Source organism: Heloderma suspectum, chromosome 1 (genome assembly GCF_057233095.1).
Source record: "Heloderma suspectum isolate Gila_16-S chromosome 1, 16-S_ref, whole genome shotgun sequence".
NCBI lineage: Eukaryota > Metazoa > Chordata > Lepidosauria > Squamata > Helodermatidae > Heloderma > Heloderma suspectum.
The window spans coordinates 400,050,342-400,072,254 of record NC_139458.1 but is presented as its reverse complement, the minus strand read 5'-3'; the positions used below and the strand labels follow the sequence as shown (position 1 = coordinate 400,072,254).

The 21,913-nt window shown below is 43.3% G+C and overlaps 1 protein-coding gene across 5 annotated transcripts in view; it reads left to right on the top strand.

Moving 5' to 3' along the window:
* KCTD3 (potassium channel tetramerization domain containing 3) overlaps positions 1-21,913 on the top strand; it is a 61,249-nt gene that overhangs the window by 35,634 nt on the left and 3,702 nt on the right. For all 5 annotated transcript variants that reach the window (XM_084828797.1, XM_084828799.1, XM_084828798.1 and 2 more), the window contains 7 exons: positions 10,831-10,918; positions 11,106-11,222; positions 14,002-14,172; positions 15,785-15,940; positions 17,105-17,201; positions 20,215-20,399; positions 20,643-20,781. In XM_084828797.1, the coding sequence (XP_084684923.1) occupies positions 10,831-10,918; positions 11,106-11,222; positions 14,002-14,172; positions 15,785-15,940; positions 17,105-17,201; positions 20,215-20,399; positions 20,643-20,781 (953 nt within the window). The remainder of the gene's footprint in view (positions 1-10,830; positions 10,919-11,105; positions 11,223-14,001; positions 14,173-15,784; positions 15,941-17,104; positions 17,202-20,214; positions 20,400-20,642; positions 20,782-21,913) is intronic.

The window sequence follows — 21,913 nt, the reverse complement described above, 5'->3', positions numbered from 1 at the left end:
GCTTAGGCTGGTATACCAACTACACCCTTATCTGGACAGAGATAGCCTAGCTACAGTTATCCATGCTCTGATAACTTCTCGTCTGGATTACTGCAATGCGTTATACGTGGGGCTGCCTTTGAAAACGGTCCAGAAACTTCAGCTGGTCCAAAATAGGGCAGCAAGATTGTTAACAGGGACTGGCCTGCGAGCTCATATTACGCCAGTACTTTTCCAGCTGCACTGGCTGCCGGTCCATTTCCGGGCCCGATTCAAAGTGCTGGTGTTAACATTCAAAGCCCTTAACGGCTTGGGGCCAGGTTACCTGAAGGATCGCCTCCTCCCATATGTGCCTGCCCGGACCTTAAGATCATCAGCAGCAGCCCTTCTCCGTGAGCCCCTGCCAAAGGAAGTGAGGCGGGTGGCTACTAGGAGGAGGGCTTTTTCTGTTGTGGCACCCCGGCTCTGGAATGAGCTCCCTAGTGAAGTTCGCCTGGCGCCTACATTGTACTCCTTTCGGCGCCAGGTGAAGACCTTTTTATTTTCCCAGGCATTTTAGCTTTCTAAATTTTTATCTTTGCTGTTTTAAATCTGTATTTTAAACTCCTGTACTGCTGCTAGGTTTTATTGTGGTTGTATTGTTATATTGTGGTTTTAATGTTCTATATATTTTAAATTGTTTTATTGTGTGTTGTTTGGTTTTAGTTTTTGTGAACCGCCCAGAGAGCTTCGGCTATTGGGCAGTATAGAAATAAATAAATAAATAAAATAACTAGGATTATTATGAATGAAGTACCTGTGTTTCACTTCTCTTAACTAACAATCCTGTCATTTGAAGTACAAAAAATGTTCTAATAGGAAATAGCAGAAAAGGCACTGCTTCTTTCACTTGTATCGTATCAGTTGGAACTGCTGTGTCCCTTGTAAGCAGCTATAATTCAGTAAAACCTAGACATACTCAGAGAAGAGCAACAGCATTGATTAAACCTACATAAAATACAACTAAAGGTTAAAGAACTGGCTTTGGTCTTCAGAGAAATGTAAGGTAATATTACCATGCTTCCTCAGGACAAACATCCCAATACATGTCTGAACCTACTTTTCCATGTTGAGGGACTGCACCCTTCTGGAAGACAAACCACTGGGAGGAATTCCTCTGGTGCTAGACAACCTGGTGCCCTCCAGATGCTTTGGATCAGAACTCCCATACTCCCTGACCATTGACCATGCTGACTGGGCTTATGGGAGGGCACCAGGTTGCTCCCCCCCCACCTCTTCCCTATGTGGCCCTCACTCTATTCTGCTGGAGGGCAACCTGCTGTCAGTCCGGTAGAGCTGGCTCTGAACCTAGCCCGTATTACTGAATGCACAGGAGCTCGGTGTGGGTAATGCTAGGAACCTTGATCTGGGTAGCAGGGTGTCCTCATACCTTGGAGAGAGCAATAGAGAAGGCTAGAGCTTTCCAGAAAAGGGTCTTTTATTAATAAAGTAAAATAAAAGAACAAATCATAAGGGAAGAGAAATGAGGTGACAGCCAGCCAAAGCCAACTATACAGTGATGTCTTAGTCGGGGGGAAAGGACAGGGAGCATTGTAAGCTGGAAAGCTGATGAGAAAGAGAAGAATGATTGAGAATGGGAGAAAAAGGTTAGAGTATGAGGAGTGTTTACCAATTGTAGTGTGCTGAGAAACATGTTAGAGGAAGGGGAAGGAGTGGAGGTCCTTGGTGTCAGGGTAAATCTAAACTGAGCAAGTGTTGAGGCCACAGCAAAAGTCCAGAAAAGGGTGTGGGAGCGGAGTAGATGCCTTACTATGATCTTCAGGAAGAAGAAGAGGGTCCTGGACAGCATAGGGCCCAGCAAGGCCTCTCCAGGACATGAAGGAAGAAGAACTCTCATACAAAGAACACTGGGTTCAAGAACCCCCAAAAAGACCAGCTGTAGTCTTAGAGAACAAAGACCAGCATGGCATGGGGGTGGGGGGTGTTAGATGAACAAAAGGGGAGGGTAACTGCTTTTCGGAACAGAAGGATACTTGACCCTAGAGGCATGTGTTTCAGTGCTAGTTGGAAAGTTGCACAAGAATTTAGAGCTCTCAATAGCCAAATAGCCTAACCTCTTAGCCTAACCTACCTCAAGGGAAGGAGGATCATGTAAGCTGTCTTGGTTTCCTTGCAAGAGGAAAAAAGGCAGTATATAATTGTAATAATAAATACAAATAAAATAAAAATAAGTGGTAACCTGGTAGTATTAAAATAAAGATATTTGGGCAAAGGGGGCCAGGATAGGCTCTTATTCAGATCAATGGTCCTGGTCCTGCAAACACACCTTGTCCTTGCTTGCTATTATTACATTATTATATTTATTTATATCCCGCCTTTTTCCCAGTACTGGGACTCAAGGCGGCTACCCCCCATCTGTAAAAGCTAGCTGGCAAGATGGAGTCATGAGAGAGAAATTGAATGTGCCTACATAATGGAGACAAGCTGTTGATACCTTGTAAAATTGGGTCTATCCTAAACTTTCTCAATTGTCCAAATGCTAAAAGTTACCACTTCCCCTGAGAGTCCCCTATGCAAACTGTGTTTTGTTCTATAGCCAAGTGAGATCCATTTACAGTTTATATAATTCCACCTAAGAATATTATGACTCTTCCCCAGCTTCTAATAGTTTCTGGCATTATCTCTGTAAGATTTGGGCAGACTAGCTGAGGTGGCTTTGTTGTTGTTGTTCAGTCGTGTCTGACTCTTCGTGACCCCATGGACCATAGCACGCCAGGCCTTCCTGTCCTGCGCTCTCTCCCGGAGTGTGCTTAAGTTCATATTCATTGCATCGGTGATGCTATCTAGCCATCTCATCCTCTGCCGTCCCCTTCTCCTTTTGCCTTCAGTCTTTCCCAGCATCAGGGTCTTTTCCAGAGAGTTTTCTCTTCGCATTAGGTGGCCAAAATATTTGAGCTTCAGCTTCAGTATCTGTCCTTCCATTGAGCACTCAGGGTTGATTTCCTTTAGTATGGACTGATTTGACCTCCTTGCAGTCAGGGGACTCGTAAGAGTCTTCTCCAGCACCACAGTTCGAAAGCATCAATTCTTCGGCGCTCAACCTTCCTTATAGTCCAGCTCTCACAGCCATACATTACTACTGGGAAAACCATAGCTTTGATTAGACGGACCTTTGTCGGCAAGGTGATGTCTCTGCTTCTTACTGTGCTGTCTAGGTTGGCCATAGCTTTCCTCCCAAGGAGCAAGCGTCTTTTAATTTCATGGCTACAGTCACCGTCTGCAGTGATCTTGGAGCCCAAGAAAGTAAAATCTGTCACTGCTTCCCTTTCTTCCCCTTCTATATGCCAGGAAGTGATAGGGCCAGATGACATGATCTTAGTTTTTTTAATGTTGAGTTTCAAACCAGCTTTTGCACTCTCCTCTTTCACCCTCAACAAGAGGCTCTTGAGATCCTCTTCACTTTCTGCCATTAGGGTGGTATCGTCTGCATATCGGAGGTTGTTGATAATTCTCCCAGCAATCTTAATTCCGACCTCTGATTCATCCAACCCGGCATTTCTCATGATGTACTCTGCATATAAGTTAAATAAGCAGGGTGACAATATGCAGCCTTGTCGTACTCCTTTCCCAATTTTGAACCACTCGGTTGTTCCATGTCTGGTTCTGACTGTTGCTTCTTGACCCTCGTACAGGTTTCTCAGGAGACAGGTAAGGTGGTCTGGTACTCCCATTACTTTAAGAATTTGCCACAGTTTGTTGTGATCCACACAATCAAAGGCTTTAGTGTAGTCAATGAAGCAGAAATAGACGTTTTTCTGGAATTCTCTTGCTTTCTTCATGATGCAGTGAATGTTGGCGATTTGATCTCTAGTTCCTCTGCCTCTTCGAAACCCAGCTTGTACTTCCGGTAGTTCTCGGTTTGCATACTGCTGAAGCCTAGCTTGTAGGATTTTGAGCATCACCTTGCTGGCATGTGAAATGAGCGCAATTGTGCGGTAGTTTGAACACTCTTTGGCATTGCCCTTCTTTGGAATTGGAATGTAAACTGACCTTTTCCAGTCTTGCGGCCATTGTTGAGTGTTCCAAATTTGTTGGCATATTGAATGCAGCACTTTAACAGCATCATCTTTTAGGATTTTAAATAGCTCAGCTGGGATACTGTCATCTCCACTAGCTTTGTTGTTAGTAATGCTTCCTAAGGCCCACTTGACTTCACTCTCGAGGATGTCCGGCTCAAGTTCAGTGACCGCACTATCCTGGCTATCAGGGACATTCAGATCTTTCCTGTATAGTTCTTCCGTGTATTCTTTCCACCTCTTCTTAATCTCATCTGCTTCTGTTACGTCCCTGCCTTCTTTGTCCTTTATCATGCCAGTCTTTGCACAAAATGTTCCCTTGAGATCTCCGATTTTCTTGAAGAGATCTCTAGTCTTTCCCATTCTGTTGTTTTCCTCGATTTCTTTGCATTGTTCATTTAAGAAGGCCTTCTTGTCTCTCCTTGCTATTCTCTGGAACTCTGCATTCAGTTGGATATCTCTTCCCCTTTCTCCCTTGCTTTTTGCTTCCCTTCTTTCGTGAGCTACTTGTAAAGCCTCATCAGACAGCCACTTGGCTTTCTTGCATTTCTTTTTCTTTGGGATGGATTTCGTTGCTGCCTCCTGAACAATGTTATGGACCTCCATCCATAGTTCCTCAGGCACTCTGTCTATCAGGTCTAATCCCTGAAATCTATTCCTCACCTCCACTGTGTATTCATAAGGGATATGAATTAGGTCATACCTGAATGGTTTAGTGGTTTTCCCTACGTTCTTCAATTTAAGCCGAAATTTTGCAACAAAAAGCTCATGATCTGAGCCACAGTCAGCTCCAGGTCTTGTTTTTACTGACTGTATAGAGCTTCTCCATCTTTGGCTGCAAGGGACATAATCAATCTGATTTTGATATTGACCATCTGGTGATGTCCATGTGGAGAGTCGCCTCTTGTGCTGTTGGAAAAGAGTGTTTGCTATTATCAGCGTGTTCTCTTGGCAAAACTCTATTAGCCTAAGGCCATGCTTGTCTGTTATCCCGGTGATTTCTTGACTTCCTACTTTAGCATTCCAATCCCCTATGATGAAGAGGACATCTTTTTTTGGTGTTAGTTCTAGAAGGTGTTGTAGTTCTTCATAGAACCGATCAACCTCAGCTTCTTCGGTATCAGTGGTTGGGGCATAAACCTGAATTACTGTGATGTTGAATGGTTTGCCTTGGATTCCTACTGAGATCATTCTATCGTTTTTTGGATTGTACCCCAGTACTGCTTTTCCCACCCTGTTGTTGACTATGAGTGCTACTCCATTTCTTTTAAGGGATTCTTGCCCACAATAGTAGATATGATGGTCACCTGAATTACATTCGCCCATGCCTGTCCATTTTAGTTCGCTGATTCCCAAGATGTCAATGTTCAATCTTGCCATCTCATGTTTGACCACCTCCAACTTACCTTGATTCATTGATCTGACATCCCAGGTTCCTAAACAATATTGTTCTTTACAGCATCGGATTTTCTTTTCACCACCAGACACATCCACAGCTGAGTGTCCTTTCGGCTTTGGCCCAGCCGCTTCACTCTTTCTGGCGCTACTTGGAAATACCCTCTGCTCTTCCCCAGTAGTATATTGGACACCTTCCGACCTGAGGGGCTCATCTTCCGGCGTCATCTCTTTTAGCCTTGTGATACGTTCCGTGGGGTTTTCTTGGCAAGAATACTGGAGTGGGTTGCCATTTCCTTCTCCAGTGGACCGCATTTTGTCAGAACTCTCTGCCATGACCTGTCCGTCTTGGGTGGCCCTGCATGGCATAGCTTATGGCTTCACTGAGTTACACAAGCCCCTTCGCCACAACAAGGCAGTGATCCATGAAGGGGTGAGGTGGCTTACTTGATTGCTTATTCTTCAGGCAAAATTCTGATAGCATACAGGGTATAGCAGTACTGTTGCGGGCAGTGGATAATCTGGCATTGCAACTCAGTAACGTTGAAATGGCATATGAGTATTGTTCAGCCTAGACATGGGGAGCTGACAATTAAATGATTATGTTTACGGAATATGTTCAAGTTGTTTTGTGTTTTTTAGTATATTGTGTCTGTGTAATCACATCAAATGCCTTGGATAGCTGGCAAGAATTAGAAGTTGCTTTTTGACTGGGGTGGGGAATCTGTGGCTCTCCAGGTGTTGCTGGACTCCAGCTCCCACCATTCCTAACTATTGGCCATGTTGACTGGGGCTGATGGGAGTTGAAGGCAAACAACATCTGAAGGGCCATAGTTCCCCACCCCTACCTTATGAAATCCATGAACCTGATCAGAAATTGACACAGAAAAGCCCTTTTCAGGCGTTGCCCTCATGTGATAGTCATGTGAAGGGGAAATGTGGGGCTCCACCTGCTGTCACATGTTTACATGTTGGTGGTAGTGTCTGTAAAGGGGGCATGCTGTGTGACTGTAAGCTCTCCCCATGATTAGGAACCTTGATTGTGTAAGATTTCCAATCACAGGAAGACCATATATGCATACAGCAGGCTCCCCTTTACAGACTTGCTTTATTTATTTATTTATTTATTTATTTATTTATTTAAATTTATTAATTTAATGCTCTACCACACAATACATGGATAATTTTTGCGGGTTTGCCCACTTCCATGCTATTGTTAACTGCATGAGTGAAAGCCTGAAAAGACCTAAAGAGAGAAACCGTAAGTAAGGAAAAATATGTATTTTTTGTCTAAAGAATGCATGGAGAATCTCCAGATCATGGTCTAAATGTGGACAGCCAGGCCTCAGAGTCTAGACTACAAAACTCTTCCCCTGGCCACAACCCTGACTGGGGCTGCTACATGCCTTCCTTCAGTGCCCCACCTGGATTCCTGCCTTCCATCTCTGGTCACTGCAGTCATACACCCACCCACTGTTGATGTACTCATCTCCTTTCCTCATCTCCTCCTCTGGCAGCTTTGTTCTGCACAAGCATGTACCAGCTGCCTCCCTAAAGGCCCCTGCTGTAGTTCTCCCATTGTGTGGTGCATAAAAGTGCACAGCTCCACCCAGTGCTTCCTCAGAGTGCTGCTGCTTCACATTTGCTCAGCTAAAATTACTGCCTGGTGGTGTAATTTTGCAGCCTACAAGGAGAAGAGAGTCAAGAGGTGACTGCTCCTCCTTTTCCACTCACCCATCCAACTGGGGTGGGTGGATTTGTTATGGGGACTGGATAGAGTTGGTGGGAAGGAAGAAATTTTCAGCAGATGGATGCATAGAAGTGAACATCTGCTGGAGGGGGGTGGGAATGATTCAGTTAAATTATATTCAGTGCTGCTGCTAAGGGTGGTTAGCGAAGCTCCTCCCAACATCTCTGTTCCACCATTTCAGTTCCTCTCATCCCAGCCCTTGACAGTTGGGCTGCTTTACCTCCCACTCTCTCATTGGGAAACTACTTTCCTCTCTTTTTCATCTCTTCCAACAAAAGTTTTGATTCACTAAACTTTACCTCCCACTCTCTCATTGGGAAACTACTTTCCTCTCTTTTTCATCTCTTCCAACAAAAGTTTTGATTCACTAAACTTTTTTTTTTTGCCACAAACACTCACTGAGAACTCACTGGGGCCCTGGGAGAAAAGGAGCGGACAGAGGCTTGAGGAGGAATGTTGCTCTGGGTGCAACCCATTGTCTCTCTTTGTCCCAGTGCAGTGGGGGATCAGCAAGTGGTTTTAAATGACAAATGCCAGGTAGAAAAGAAAACAGAACATAAGAAGAGCCATGCTGGATCAGAGCAAGGGTCCAGCATTCTGTTCACGCAGTGGCCAACCAGCAGTTGACCAGGAACCAACAAGCAGGACAGGAGTCCCACAGCACCCTCCCACCCATATTCCCCAGCAACTGGTGTACCTAGGTTCATTGCCTCTATGAAGCACATAGCCATTAAGACTAGTAGCTGTTGATAGCCGTTTCCTCCAGGAATTTGTCCAACCCCTTTTAAGCCATCCAAATTGGTGGCCATCACTACATCCTGTGGTAGCGAATTCCATAGTTTAACTATGTGCTGTGTGAAAAAGTACTTCCTTTTATCTGTCCCGAATCTCCCACCAATCAGCTTCATAGGATGACCCTGGGTTCCAGTATTTTGAGAGAGGGAGAAAAATGTTTCCCTATCCACATTCTCCACGCCATGCATAATTTTGTAGATCTCTATCATGTCTCCCCTTACCTTCCCTTTTTCCAAGCTAAAAAATCCCAGCTCTTGTAACCCCTCATAGGGGAGGTGCTCCAGCCCCTTGATCATTTTAGTTGCCCTTCTCTGCACTTTTTCCAGCTCTACAATAACTTTTAACCCAAGAGGGAGGGAGGTGGCTGGATGCTCATTTCTACACATAGTGAATTTGCCTGTTCGCTGACAGTGCAGCTGGAGGATAGAGTTGACTGTGGCTGTGCTGACTGCTGGATTGCAAATCCTGACAGGTTTCGATGGAGGTAGCGCAGACCACAACAGGAAAAAGGTTCCCCATTCCGCTTCTAAACAACTGGTGATGTCAGGGGTCTACAGTTTTGGCTGGCCTTGGAGATGAGCCGGTGGGAAGAGTGCTGGGTTGGACACTGCTGTTTGAAAGTGTCCAGTCCTCTCTGGCCTTTACTTTTTCAGAAATGGAATGGCTGGCACAGGCAAGGGAGATGATGGTTTAGCCTTGTGTAGCCAAGCCTCTCCAGTCACATTTGCCAAACAACCCACAATCATCCTCCCTCCTTTGGAGTTGGAGAGGTGGAGGGGATCATAGCACAACTGCTGGGACGATCTCCACCTACCTCTGCAGTTTCCAAGTTGCAAAGAAGGCTGGCAGCTTGTTATGCTCACCAAAGGGCAGGGCAATATACAAGAACCTATGTTCTCAGTAGTAATTAAATGTTGCATCCTAAATCAGTTTTATTTATTCATGGCAGATCCACATAATGGTAATAAATGCACAAGCTCTTGTGTAGAGAAACAGAAAACATTTAAAGGTTTTGCAGTTAGTAAATCTGCCCTCTTATTGGAGGGAGGAATCATAGCTTTGAAATCCTTTTCACGTGAGACTTTTCCTTTGAAGAAGTCATTGAAAAGCGAGTTGCCTGCTATCAAATCATAAAAAGGTCTGTGACACTATGTGTGTTGACTTCTTTTGAAACATAGTTTTAAACTTGTATGTCACTATATTCTGCATAGAAAATTTGCCGTGTAGCATCTGGTTATGCTTCAGTATTATGGGATTTTACTCCATAATACTCCTACTCTCTTTGTTTAGATTTTCTATAAATGTCCCATATAGTAGGTTAAGAGCATATGTGCTCTTCCCTGGAAATGTACAGCATTTTGAAACAATGGGAGCTGGAAGATAAGTGTGACCAGGGCCGGCGCCAGACTCCAGTGTGCCCTCGGCATAATCCTGCTGCTAGGCCCCTGCTACCTATCCACTGCTGCCCAAGCCCACCACCACTGAAGTTCCATTGAAGCCGCCTGGCTGCAAGCCCCCTGTCCCACTGCCATCACTGTTGAAGCCCCTGCCCACCTGTCAGCCAGCTAAGCCCCCTTACCCCTGAAGCCCCCCTGCCCAGCCACCAGCCAGCCCAACCCCTCCTCCATATTTTTTTTTACCTGGTATGGCTCATCCTCCTCCCCCCGCCCCCAGCGGGGCACCAGACTGGTCACCATGGCACCAGACTGGTCAAGTACAGGCCCCGTGCGCAATTCTAAAAAGAAATAGTTTTTACTTATGTTTTCAACAGCAGTGATCTGAACCAATTGGATACTGCCTTTGGTGGGACATGGCCAATGAGGGCACAGGAGTGACGTAAAGACTGCCCTGTGCCCTCATTGGTCATGATCCCCCCCCCCCAAAGCCAATGTCTGATTGGTTCAGATCACTGCTACTCAAAATGTAAGTAAAACAATTATGTCTTTTAAAACAGGGGACCACAGGGCCTGCAGGCTTTGCCATGCCTCTTCCCAGGTGGGTAAGGAGGAGGAGGGCAGCAGCAGACTCGGGGGCATGGGCATGGATGGGCCCTTTTGAACTCCTGGGCCCTTTTGAACTCCTGGGCCCTCAGCAGCTGCCTGGCCATGCTGAGCCCTGATGCTGGGCCTGAGTGTGACACCTAGTTTGAATGTGTTGCTTCTCAAGATAAGTAGAATTTAACTGGAATGATAAGAAAGTTGGACAGAGCTGATAATTAACTTGCTGATCATTATTGCTCTTGGGTACATTAGTTTCTTGCCAAAAACATCTCAATAAACACTCTTTTGGAATGGCAAGTCCCTTGTTGTCTCCATGTTGGTGAAAACATTCGGGGATAGCAGGAGACTTAAAGGGTTATTATTTGGGAGTTGGTAGTTTAATGTGTGGGAAAGAACAGAGTTATTCCTTAATGTTTAATAATTTGTTCTGAATTCTAAGAGCAAGCATTCTAGACATGGAAGAATTGCCAAAATGTTAATTTTTGTCTCAGTTTTCATGGCTTCAAATGCCCTTGTGAAACAATCTCCCATAGTAAGATTGAGTTATCACATTTTGAAAATTTCTAGAGAATGAGCTGCTTTCATGATACTGTAACAGTTCTTTCATATATTCCATAAAATTGTGGGAAAGTTGCATTGTAAAATGTAACTTTTAAATGGCCTTTAAATTGCTCCAACTTAACTCTGATAAAATTATCTTCACTTAAAACAGGAAAAATGTAAGTATGTTGTCAGATTATGTAGGTCACATATTGGGTTAGCTCTGCTGAAATTAAAAGGCCTTGAATATGAAAAATGTCATTTTAAATTGAGTATTTGCATTTATTTATCTTAGGTTCAAGATGTTGTTCCCATCACTAGTTATGATACCGCTGGATCATTCTTACTGCTGGGCTGCAACAATGGCTCCATATATTACATTGGTAAGACCAGGAAAACACCCCACCTCCCCCAATAAGATTAACGACACATTACACGTCTTCACTGTTTTTGTTTAATTTGTGGTCTTATTCTTTTCTATCCCTGATAGAAGTAATCATAGTAGAATCATCCTAATGATCTAAATGTATTTGTCACTTTAAAATAACTTTTCTATCTTTCGTTTTGCAGATATGCAAAAATTTCCATTACGAATGAAGGATAACGATCTTCTGGTGACAGAACTTTACCACGATCCTTCCAATGATGCCATAACAGCACTTAGTGTTTACCTCACACCCAAAACAAGTTTGTACCATCTTCATCCCTTAATGTCCTTTAAAATTATTAGGGAATGCTATTTGGTACTATGTGGCAACAGTTTTATGACCTTTCCAATTGAACCTGTTGTCTGCAGCAATGAATACACAGAATGATCCACTGTACAAGCAGAAGCCAATTATGATTTTTACATTTAGTGATTTTAAAAAGAAATTCAAAGGTCTCTCTTGAAAAACTAAGGGCGGACTTTGAAAACTTTTGAAAACTAAGGGCCGCTTTGCATGACACAACAACCAACCCTGCAAATAAGCTAAGCAGTGTGGCTTATTTTCAGAACAACCCAGGGTGCGCCCACAGATGATTGGGCTCACTGTGGGTTGTTCTTTCCAACTGGTATCCTAGTGTCCTTCACGGCAGAAGCCATCTTGTCTGCTCATCCCCTGCCCCTCCCTGCTCTGATCATGACCCCTTTAAATTCCCTGGCTTTTTAAAAATTTGTCCCCAGGAATTTGCACAAATGGGGCCATAATTTTTGTTGTTGGTTGGTCTTTTGGAGGTGCAGTTACTGCTGCGGTTACTGCAGAAGGAAGCTGCAAAAATCAGGGGAACTAGAGGAGCAGCTGGAAAGTCAGGGAAATGTTGAATGGAAGCAGGACACCGACAAGTGTCAGTTCAACACTTAAAACCTTGAGGATCACCTCGCTAACTGGACGATCTTGTCACCACCCCCTGTTTGGTGCACTTACTTTTCCAACCTGTCACTCTCAACGGTGCGCAAATTAGCCTATATGCCGTCTCACCTTATCAGTTGCCTTTTATGTTTCTTAGTACAGCTGGTTCCATTTGACAGCTGAAATATACAAGGGCATTGACAAGGCAAGGCTATATGTATTGGACAGCCAAAAGTGCGCACTTGCGCACTTCCAGAAGACCAGGAAAAATAATAAAAAAAGATTATGGCCCCATTTGCCTAAATTTCTGGGGCTGAAAATAAAAGTGGGGAGGTTGGTGAACAAGTGACAGGCCCCCCAAAGTGCCGTGTGGGCATTGTTCGAGGGCCAGTCACTGGAGGGGGAGGCTTGAGGCGGCACAGGCGGGCGCAATCAGGAAAAGCGGCAGGGTTTTTTGCTGCTCTTGCTGAGCAGCTCTGTACCCGGTTACCACAACCCATGATGGGTTGGTTCTGCTGGGTTCAAACGACTGCCAACCCATCATGGGTTGAACAAGCCCTAGAACAAGCCATCCGTTGTCAGGGTGGCTTGTTGCCCCCAGATAAGCCACCTTGTGGGAAGCGATCTGGGTTCAGATGACAATACAACCCACTGTGGCTAGTTACCCATGATGGGTTGTCGTGTCATGTGAACCCAGTCAGTATGTTCATATTTCCTGTATCTGCACACAGACAGTATGCCAACACAGTATACATATTCATGCATAGGTTTTATTTATGATTTTATGTCATATCTGCCATTTTCAAGGCTGTGCCACTGACTGGCCACACCACTTAGAGGACAGCCCTTATACTGTGTCTCTGTATGGCAAAATGCCTTATTGGCTTGTATCTTTGACAATGCTAGTCTTCAGACGTCACGATAAGCCAGAACTCTTTAGAATGACCAAGCATGCTAGTGCCCACTGCTCGATTGTACCCCCTTGGTTCCCCCCGCCAGCAGGAATGCCTAAACTAGTCAGGGACTCTGTCTTTGGTTTTAGTGCGACATCCAAACTGGGATCTTTTGCTTTGTTGCTCTCCTAACAAGCCAGAGTCATAAGCTAAGAACAGATGCTGCCTTTTGACTCTAGCTTGTTAGGAGAGGAAGAAGACAGAGAACCCGGTTTAGATGTCACACTAAACAGCCACAGACAGAGAGTCCTTGGCTTGTGTAGCCACTCCCACTGGCAGGTGGAACCAAGCAGGGGGCAACTGAGCAACATACCTTCTCGTTCACAATAACCCAGAATTCTTGCTTATTGTGATGTCTGTATGCAGCCAGTATTCACAGGGAAAGGGAATGTGTGTCTACTTTTGTCATTGAAACTAAGTAAGCAAACTTATAGGGGCTGTTGGTCAAATTAAAACCACTATCTTCTACATGATATGCAGTTTTAACCATGTTCACAAGTTTTTAAAAGATGCATCAAGTGGGCGGGGTGTGTGTGCCTAAAGATAATTTTGCATTTTTTATTGACAAATGTCTATGTGACTCTTTCTTTCTTTCTTTCTTTCTTTCTTTCTTTCTTTCTTTCTTTCTTTCTTTCTTCCTTCCTTCCTTCCTTCCTTCCTTCCTTCCTTCCTTACATACATACATACATACATACATACATAATCATACAGTGCTCTTATCAGAAAGTGAGAATTGGCTGTCTGTCCTTTAAGGGTTTACAGTGGATACCACTCCAGGTTTATTATTGTATAATTTGTTAAACAGCCCGATGACTTGGGGTGATATATTCCGGAATACAGCATAGGAATGTCCTACCATTTTCTGCAAGAAGGTGTTCGCTGCACAAGTCCATATTTTCATTAGGTTTTCATTTTCTATTCATGCTTTGCCAGCGTTGCTTGCCCACTTCAGTGATGTCTGAGGGGAAAAAAATTGCAGTAACCAATACTGTGTTACTGCAGAATAGTAAAAGGCAAATCTTAGCATGCAAATATGAACAAAAACCAGATTCTAAAGAATATAAACGTTATGTGCAGGCATCTCATCTGTTATACAGAATTCCTGGGTAGCTCGGAACCCCTGCCCCATCTTGGAAACAGGTATGGTGTCCTAAAGCATCTCTGTGTTTTGTTGTTGTGCAGGTGTAAGTGGTAATTGGATTGAGATTGCATATGGCACAAGTTCTGGAGCAGTGCGTGTGATTGTGCAACACCCAGAAACAGTTGGGTCAGGCCCTCAACTCTTTCAGACTTTCACCGTTCACCGAAGCCCTGTTACAAAGATCATGTTGTCTGAGAAACATCTGGTATCAGGTAGTCTTGTGGAAATAAATGCGACTTCCTGGCTTTTCCAATTTGTGATGTATTCCTTTCTAAAGCTAAAACAAAAAATGAAGTATACAGTGGATAAAAGCCAATTCCCCACATGTATCTTCTGGTCAAGCTAAATTTCTGATGTGGAAGCCCAGTGAGACTAAAGAGTCATGAAGGCAACCAATAGAGGAAACTAAAATTGGCAGTGGTGGTACAGTGGGGTGAGGTTCAAACACAAATGTCAGCATTGGATGGAGAGCTGGCAATTACTGGGCAGCTCATCCTTTGGTAACAGTATTACTGCCTGGAATGGGGAGTGGAGGAGAGAGCAAGAGATGAAGAGTGTGTACATATACAGAGAGACAGAGAGGAATAAAGAATAAATGTTAAGTGTGTGGCAGACAGTGATGCACTGTAGCTCCATCCTTGGGATCCATATCAGCATTTAGTTGTATCTGTTGGTGTTCTTCCACCAGCAGAATGGACACTGCTAGCAGATTGAATTCTCCCTCCCATTTCATCCCTCCATGCAGTCCCACATCTGCTCCAGAGGGTTGGGGGACTGTGGAGCAGATTTTGGGGGTGTACAGGGGTGAGGAGGAAAAGGGAAGCCCCTTAAGTCCACTCACATACCGTTGGATTCAGCCCAGTGTGTTTTTTCCTGCATATATTTTGTTTTGTTTCTGATCACATTAGGTGTCTGTCTACTATACAGTTCATTTACACTCAAAGATGTCCTTTTTTGAAAACCCCCAAACTGTAAATGCTGATCCGGCACAAACCATGCTGCTCCTATTAATTTGAAACGTGGCAGACTTGTTCTCCTCAGAAGGGGCAACTGTGCCTGAAAATTTCATCCAATTCTGCCAAGAAATAAAACAGTTATCGGCAGTTTGCTTTTTTAAAACATCTGCAAATTTCTTTCACTTTTGTCAGATAGCCGTACATTAGTCATTTGTTGATTTCCAATGGGAAGCATAAAGCTTCATATTTCTGAATTGAGGTTTGGGCCCCCAAATCAAAACGGGCGGCATCCAAATTGGTTTGAGGCAAATTAGACTGTTTTCCAAATCAAGGTCTGAACCAAATCTTGTCAGTGCGCACCCCTAATTAAAATGGCCCACAAGTATAAAAGCAGAACATTCCAATATGGGGTGAGAATTTTTTTGTTTGATTTTATCAGATTTTAATAAACTATGGTTTGCTCTATATCTCTCAGAATGTAGCCATGGGACTTATAAGCCATTCCCAGTTCAAACAGTTATAGCAGGTTTCTGTTTAACCACCATTCCAAAGTAATTCTTGTAGAGGCTATAGGAATGGCTGTAGGAATGGAGATTTAGTTGTTGTTGCTCAGTCGTTAAGCCGTGTCCGACTCTTCGTGACCCCATGGACCATAGCACGCCAGGCCTTCCTGTCCTCCGCTCTCTCCCGGAGCGTGCTCAAGTTCATATTCATTGCATCGGTGATGCTATCTAGCCATCTCATCCTCTGCTATCCCCTTCTCCTTTGGAGATTTAGTACCAGTGTACCACTATTCAAAAACATTGAGTTTATAGTTTAGGATTATAATGCTATATCTCTTGTAAGCATTCTCTTGTATTATTTCTAGTTTGTGCAGATAACAATCACGTTCGGACATGGACAGTGACACGTTTCCGAGGAATGATTTCAACACAGCCAGGATCCACACCTTTGGCATCATTTAAAATTTTGTCCTTGGAGGAGACTGAAAGTCATGGCAGTTACTCTTCTGGAAATGATATAGGTAGTTGAAGCATTCCAAGTGAAACCACAGGGTGGCTATTCTGTCCTTTAATTGAGCATTCCTGTATTACAGTGCCCCATAGAGGAGGGATATGGCAAAAGACCCAAAGTTGTCCTGTGTTGGACCATTGGAAGAAGCAGCTACCTTAAACTAGGTGGCATGAGACTTGTGCAAGGATTCATTTATCAGTCACTTAACTGTTCATACCCTTTACCAATTAGAGTGCTCTTTTGCCTACTACATGTATTTGGGAGACGTGACTCCACTCTACATTTTTGTGAAACTCCTCCAGGTAATTTGGAGTAAAAGATAAAATTAAGATAATAAAAATGGGGTTGTGGGGGAGGAACTACCAGTCTCTTTTTCCCCACTTCCTCATGGTTTGGTAATCATGAACAACCCAGAAACAGAACCTATGGTTTGTTGTTGGGTTGTGAACTCTGGAGTGTTTAAACTCTGGGTTGTCATTCTGTGTGAACCCAGAACCATGGGTTGTTTTGCCAGGATACAGAGGCAGGGGCAAGAGTGGTTAAAAAAAACCAACTGCTTTACATGCCAGGACTATAGCACCACAAAAGCATTTGGGATACAGGAAGGGAGTAGGCAAAGGAGGAGGGAAATCAACAGCCCAAAGATTGAGAAAGCAAACCATGGTTTGTTTGATCATCTGCCAGACAAACACCATGTAGGGCAACAAAACATGGGTTAACCATGGATTAAGTCAGGGTCTTGTGGCACTTTAAAGACTAACAAATTTATTCTGGACATGAGAGCTTATGCCAGAATACATTTCTTTGTCGTTAAGATGCCAAATGTCTATTTGTTGTAATCTGAAGCAGTTACTAGTAACAATAGTGAGTGCTCAGTTACTCAAATATAGGGTAGTGATTTTGAAAATAGGCCTTGATGGGGAAATGACTGAAGTGAAGCCAAGGAACAACAAGAAGAGCATCTGGGTGGTGGTGAGGCAGGTAGGACAAGCAAGCTGTAAGGGAACTGAGACAGGCCACATGAGTTAGTGATGGGTCCATTTTTGAGCATGTCAAGGGGAAAAGTTAGGAACTTGTGAATAAAACTCTGTGGCTCTTTAACAAAACATTTGAAGAATATTTGAGAGCATTGAATTGTGGCAATGAGAACTCTTCACTTGCTTTCTAATTACAGGGCCATTTGGTGAGCGAGATGATCAACAGGTGTTTATCCAAAAGGTTGTTCCCATTACTAACAAACTCTTTGTGAGGCTTTCTTCTACTGGGAAAAGGTAAGCAACAAAATCATAGTGCAGCTAGACATTAAAGGGAAAGCTTAAGGTTTATTGCAAATTTGCAGCCTAGTAATGGTGGGGGCGGGGGGGGATTTTTAAACTAGAAACACAAGGCACTAGATTCCCTAGTTACTTGTTTCTGGGTTCAGCTGTGCCACCAAAATTTGTGTTAGATTGTCAGTCTTGAAACACTTTGGACTGACCCTATTGATTTGGCCAGAGACCAGATTCAGAATAGCGGGATGATAATGTCTCATCCTCAAGACAAAGCATGATAAACAAAATCTCTATATTAACATGGATTGCATTAAACCTGATGAAATGTGGGAAGTTAGAAAGCATCCTGTGTTAGGCTGCTAGTTTTTTTTTCTCTCTTTCATCAGGCCAGTGATTGTGCTTGGTACTGATGTTCATCTATCTGATTGTTGTCCCACAAAAGTGCAGAAAATGAACTTGTACCTTGTGTTCAGTTTTTCCTTCCTGCATCAACCCCCCCGCCCCCAATTGGCTTTCATTAGCATTCTCCCTCCACTGCATGGACAGACTATGTTATATTCCACAAATGTACAAACATGGACACTTTTTTCAGGGGCACGGTTTATTAGAAGGAAGAAGAGGCTGGAAGAATAGTTGTACTCAGGACTGGACACTTAACGGGCCCATGGAGTCAGAGAGTCCCATCATGTTTATGCCATGTGGCTACCAGTGCCAGTGTTGGTGTAGGGTAAGGGAAAGACAGAGTGCCTACAACATGGAATTTTGCAAAGGTGTCCTGGAGTGACGCAAATCATGTCTAAGTGGGTATCATCAAAGAATAGTTACTTTCAAAAGATTCCTAAGGAAGTTCCTAAACGTTGTGTGCCAAAGACTCGGACAACTATTGGTAGGAATTATGTACTGGATACAATTTCTGCCCTAAATTTCTGCTCCTCAAAATGTATGTAGTACTTTCCTGCGCAATGTCAAGACCACCAACTTTATGTGTATAAGCAAGTTTGCGTCCGTTCTAATATTGTGTCACTAGCATTAAGAGTCAAGGCTGTTCATCACCCATGGATTCTGCATATCATTCTTAAATATTGTTTTCATTCTGCATCTGTCCTTCATTAGTTTCTTCACAATGAAAGAAAAAAAACGGAGTGGAGGTCATGGTATCCTACTTTTTGGAGCACAGGGTAGTGATTCTCTGTGACCTGTACAAATGTTTTACCTATCTTTAAAATGGATGTACACTATCACAGAAATATTTAAGACCACCAAATTTTTACGTATTTGACAATCTGGATACAAGGGTATAGAAGGACAAAGAATCAATTTGGGTCTTGGCTTATCTCGAAAGAGTAGAATATGTATTTTACAACCATAGTTTACCTACAGGCAGGATTGCTTTTAACTTTCACTTTTTTAATGGGCATTTAATTATATCCCTTATTTTAGAGCTCTCTTCTGTTCATCCCATATGCTAGTGTGTATTGCTACCTTTCATTAAAAAATATGATATGTTGCCTGGCCGTTTAAAAGTAAATGAAATCCAAAGATGTGGAAACAGCAGCTAAAGTGTTTTTGAAAGCCCTGGATGCTAGTTAAAGAAAATAGCACTGTTCTAAAATTGAAACTGCTAGTACAACCATGGCTGCTAATAGCATTTCACAGGCACACAGTATCTATAACACATGGCCTATCCTTTCTTATTGCTTAATCTTCTAATGAATAAAGCTCTTTAAGGGAATCAATCTTCTTTGCATCAAAGTTCATTACATACAATCATAAGCAACTGTTAGAGAAATTAATCAAGAGTATATTTTCCAGGCATCTAGATTATCCCTTTGGCAGCTTGTTTGTTTTTAAGTAAATAACATTAGAAGCTTTTAATATGGTTGGAGGCCAAATTATCATCCCAATATATGTTATAAATCACCATGATTTAATGTTCTGTGCATGCACAGGAAGAAACTGCCACATGTTTATTAAAATTGGTGTTGTATTAGGGTAAACCTTAATGTAATAACTCAAAGCCTGATCAACTTCGACCTCTTACTGTTTTCCTTCTTCCCTTTGATTACTGCAGGCATAGTCTAATCAACCTATGCCTTCTACATGTTAATTAAACTTGCATTCACGTATACCCATTTTGTCCTCGAAATAATTGTGTTGGTTATCTGTTCCCATGGCAGCAATTTGTGGGTGCATTCAGATGTTGTCCATCTTTATGCATTTCTTCCTGAACTGCTGTGGGACAATCAACTCTGCAGTAAAAGGAGATGGATCTCAGTTACTAAGCAGTAGTAGTCCTGGACCTAGTCACACAAGTCTACATTATTGGGTGGTGGGGTGATGGTGGTGGAGAATTCTGTAGAACAAATCATGCAGACAGAAGCTTCCCACAATGGCAGGGGAAGGAATTGTGGTCACGTTGACATAGCCTGGGCTACAAAATGAAATGTTTGTGGTGTTGCAGAAGCAGCAGTAGCAATAAGAAGGCACTGCAAGTCTTTTGACTTTACCTTTTCTTGCTTAAATCTTTTTGGGATGGGTGAGCATACATTATGACCATAGTCCATAGTCCTACATACACATCGTCAGTTGCTGGCTGAGGTAGATGGAGCTCCATTAAGGTCCTTGGGCTCTTTCCCCTCCCATAGTTGTCACTGGGCTGCCTCATCGGTTGTTACCTTGTATACCAAAACCTGCAACCTTTATCTATTTGAATAACTGAAAACAAAGACTTTTATAGAATCTAGCATCTATGGCATATTGTAGTAACAAATGTGTCATATCTTGAGTTCATTAATTTTAATAAAGTTTCGGAAGAATTTGGTATAAAGGATCTGTGGCACATTTTCTTGATTTTTTTTTTCAATCTCCAGGCGAAAGGCTACAAATCACCATTACAATTTCTGTTTTAATAGTAATTTGTAACCTTTTACCTGAAGATAAAAGTAAATATGTGGGGCAACCCCTTATTTTTCCAAATTTGTGACCATGTGCAATTGTGCTAATTCTCATGTAGGATATGTGAAATACAGGCAGTTGACTGTACTACAATTTCATCCTTCACCGTACGAGAATGTGAGGGATCCAGTCGAATGGGCTCAAGGCCACGACGCTACCTCTTTACAGGGCACGTGAATGGCAGTATTCAGATGTGGGACCTAACTACGGCAATGGATATGGTTAATAAAAGTGAAGAAAAAGGTACCTGTCTTGGTGTAGTCAAACTTTTCATAGAAGTGAGCTTAAAGTGTCCCTGAACTGCAAGTTGCGGAAGCCTGGGGTGGATAGCTGGAAATAGCATGCTGTCAAATGATAAACTTCTACTTAAATGTCCTTAAGTATGCTGTCAAGAGAAGATGCTGGTCTGGGGCAAATATGGCTGTTACATTCAAGTGTCTGTCTGTCTCTCTGGTGTGGTCTCTGATCTGTGTTTCTCTCTCAAAGATGTGGGTGGTCCTACTGAAGAAGAACTGCTTAAACTTTTGGATCAGTGTGACTTGAGCACATCTCGTTGTGCAACTCCTAATATCAGTCCAGCCACTTCAGTGGTACAGCAAAGTCGCCTACGTGAATCAAGCTCTAGGTAAGTCCTTGGTAAGAATGACTTTGTGCATGTGTGTAGTGGCTGGTAAGGTGCAGGCCCAATTTTTCATTCTTTTATTTTGTGACTCTGTATTTTTAGACATGATGGTTCCCTGTTAGAAATGTACATTATAGTTGCCACATCTTGACATGACATCTTCATGACAGCCAATTGTCACATCTTCATGACACCCAATTGCCAACAGAAGAAAAGTTACAGGTTTATTTTGTAAAAGGTGCAGAATAGGTACCTCCCAGAAATGAACAGTGAACAGCACTGTTGGTGCAAGCCAAAGGGCCAATGGGAGGCAGAACACAAGACAGAGTGGCACATTGAATGAGCTGGAATTGACTACATCTGGGTTCCTGCTTCCAAGGAGCTGTCACTGCCAAACTCACCGAATGCATATCCCTCTGTAGAGTGAATGTTTTATGTGGGCTGTTAGTTGTGGGTTCTCCTGGGTGAGCAAGGAGTGTTGCTCCCAAGGATGGTGGGGTGTTAGCTTTCAGTTCAAGCTGTGGTGAGAGCTGAGTTGGGGGGGATAGTAGCCAAGGTGAAAGCTTCACTTCTGCCTGTGAATGCTCACCTGATATGCTTGGTGGGTGGGTTTTCAGGATTGTGCCCTTGTGGTGGCCCTGGTTACTCAGTGGAATGCAGAGATGACTAGGGCAGTTGACACAATCGCTCCCAAGTGCCCTCTCCCTCTGAGCAGAGCCCAGGCAGGCCCTTGGTATACACCTGGGCTGAGGGAAATGAAGCAAGAGGGAAGATGGTTAGAACACAGGTGGAGGAAGACTCGTGGCAAGTCTAACCGAGCACAAGTTAGAGCTCATTATCAAGCCTACTCTGGGGCGATGAGGGTGGCAAAGAGAGAGTTCTTTTCCACAAGCATTGCATCTTCTCAGTGTCATCCAGTGGAGCTTTTCCGAGTGGGTCGTGACCTTTTGCAATCTGGGCCAGGGAGAGAGATGGTGGAACCCTTGGTAGCACACTGTGACAAGCTTGCACGGCATTTTGAAGATAAAGTTGCTTGCGTTCATGGACACCACTTGGACACCACAGTTAGTGCATTTCCACTAGTTGAAATGTCCAGAGCACCATCTGGTTCAGTTTTATTGGATGAGTTTCAGTT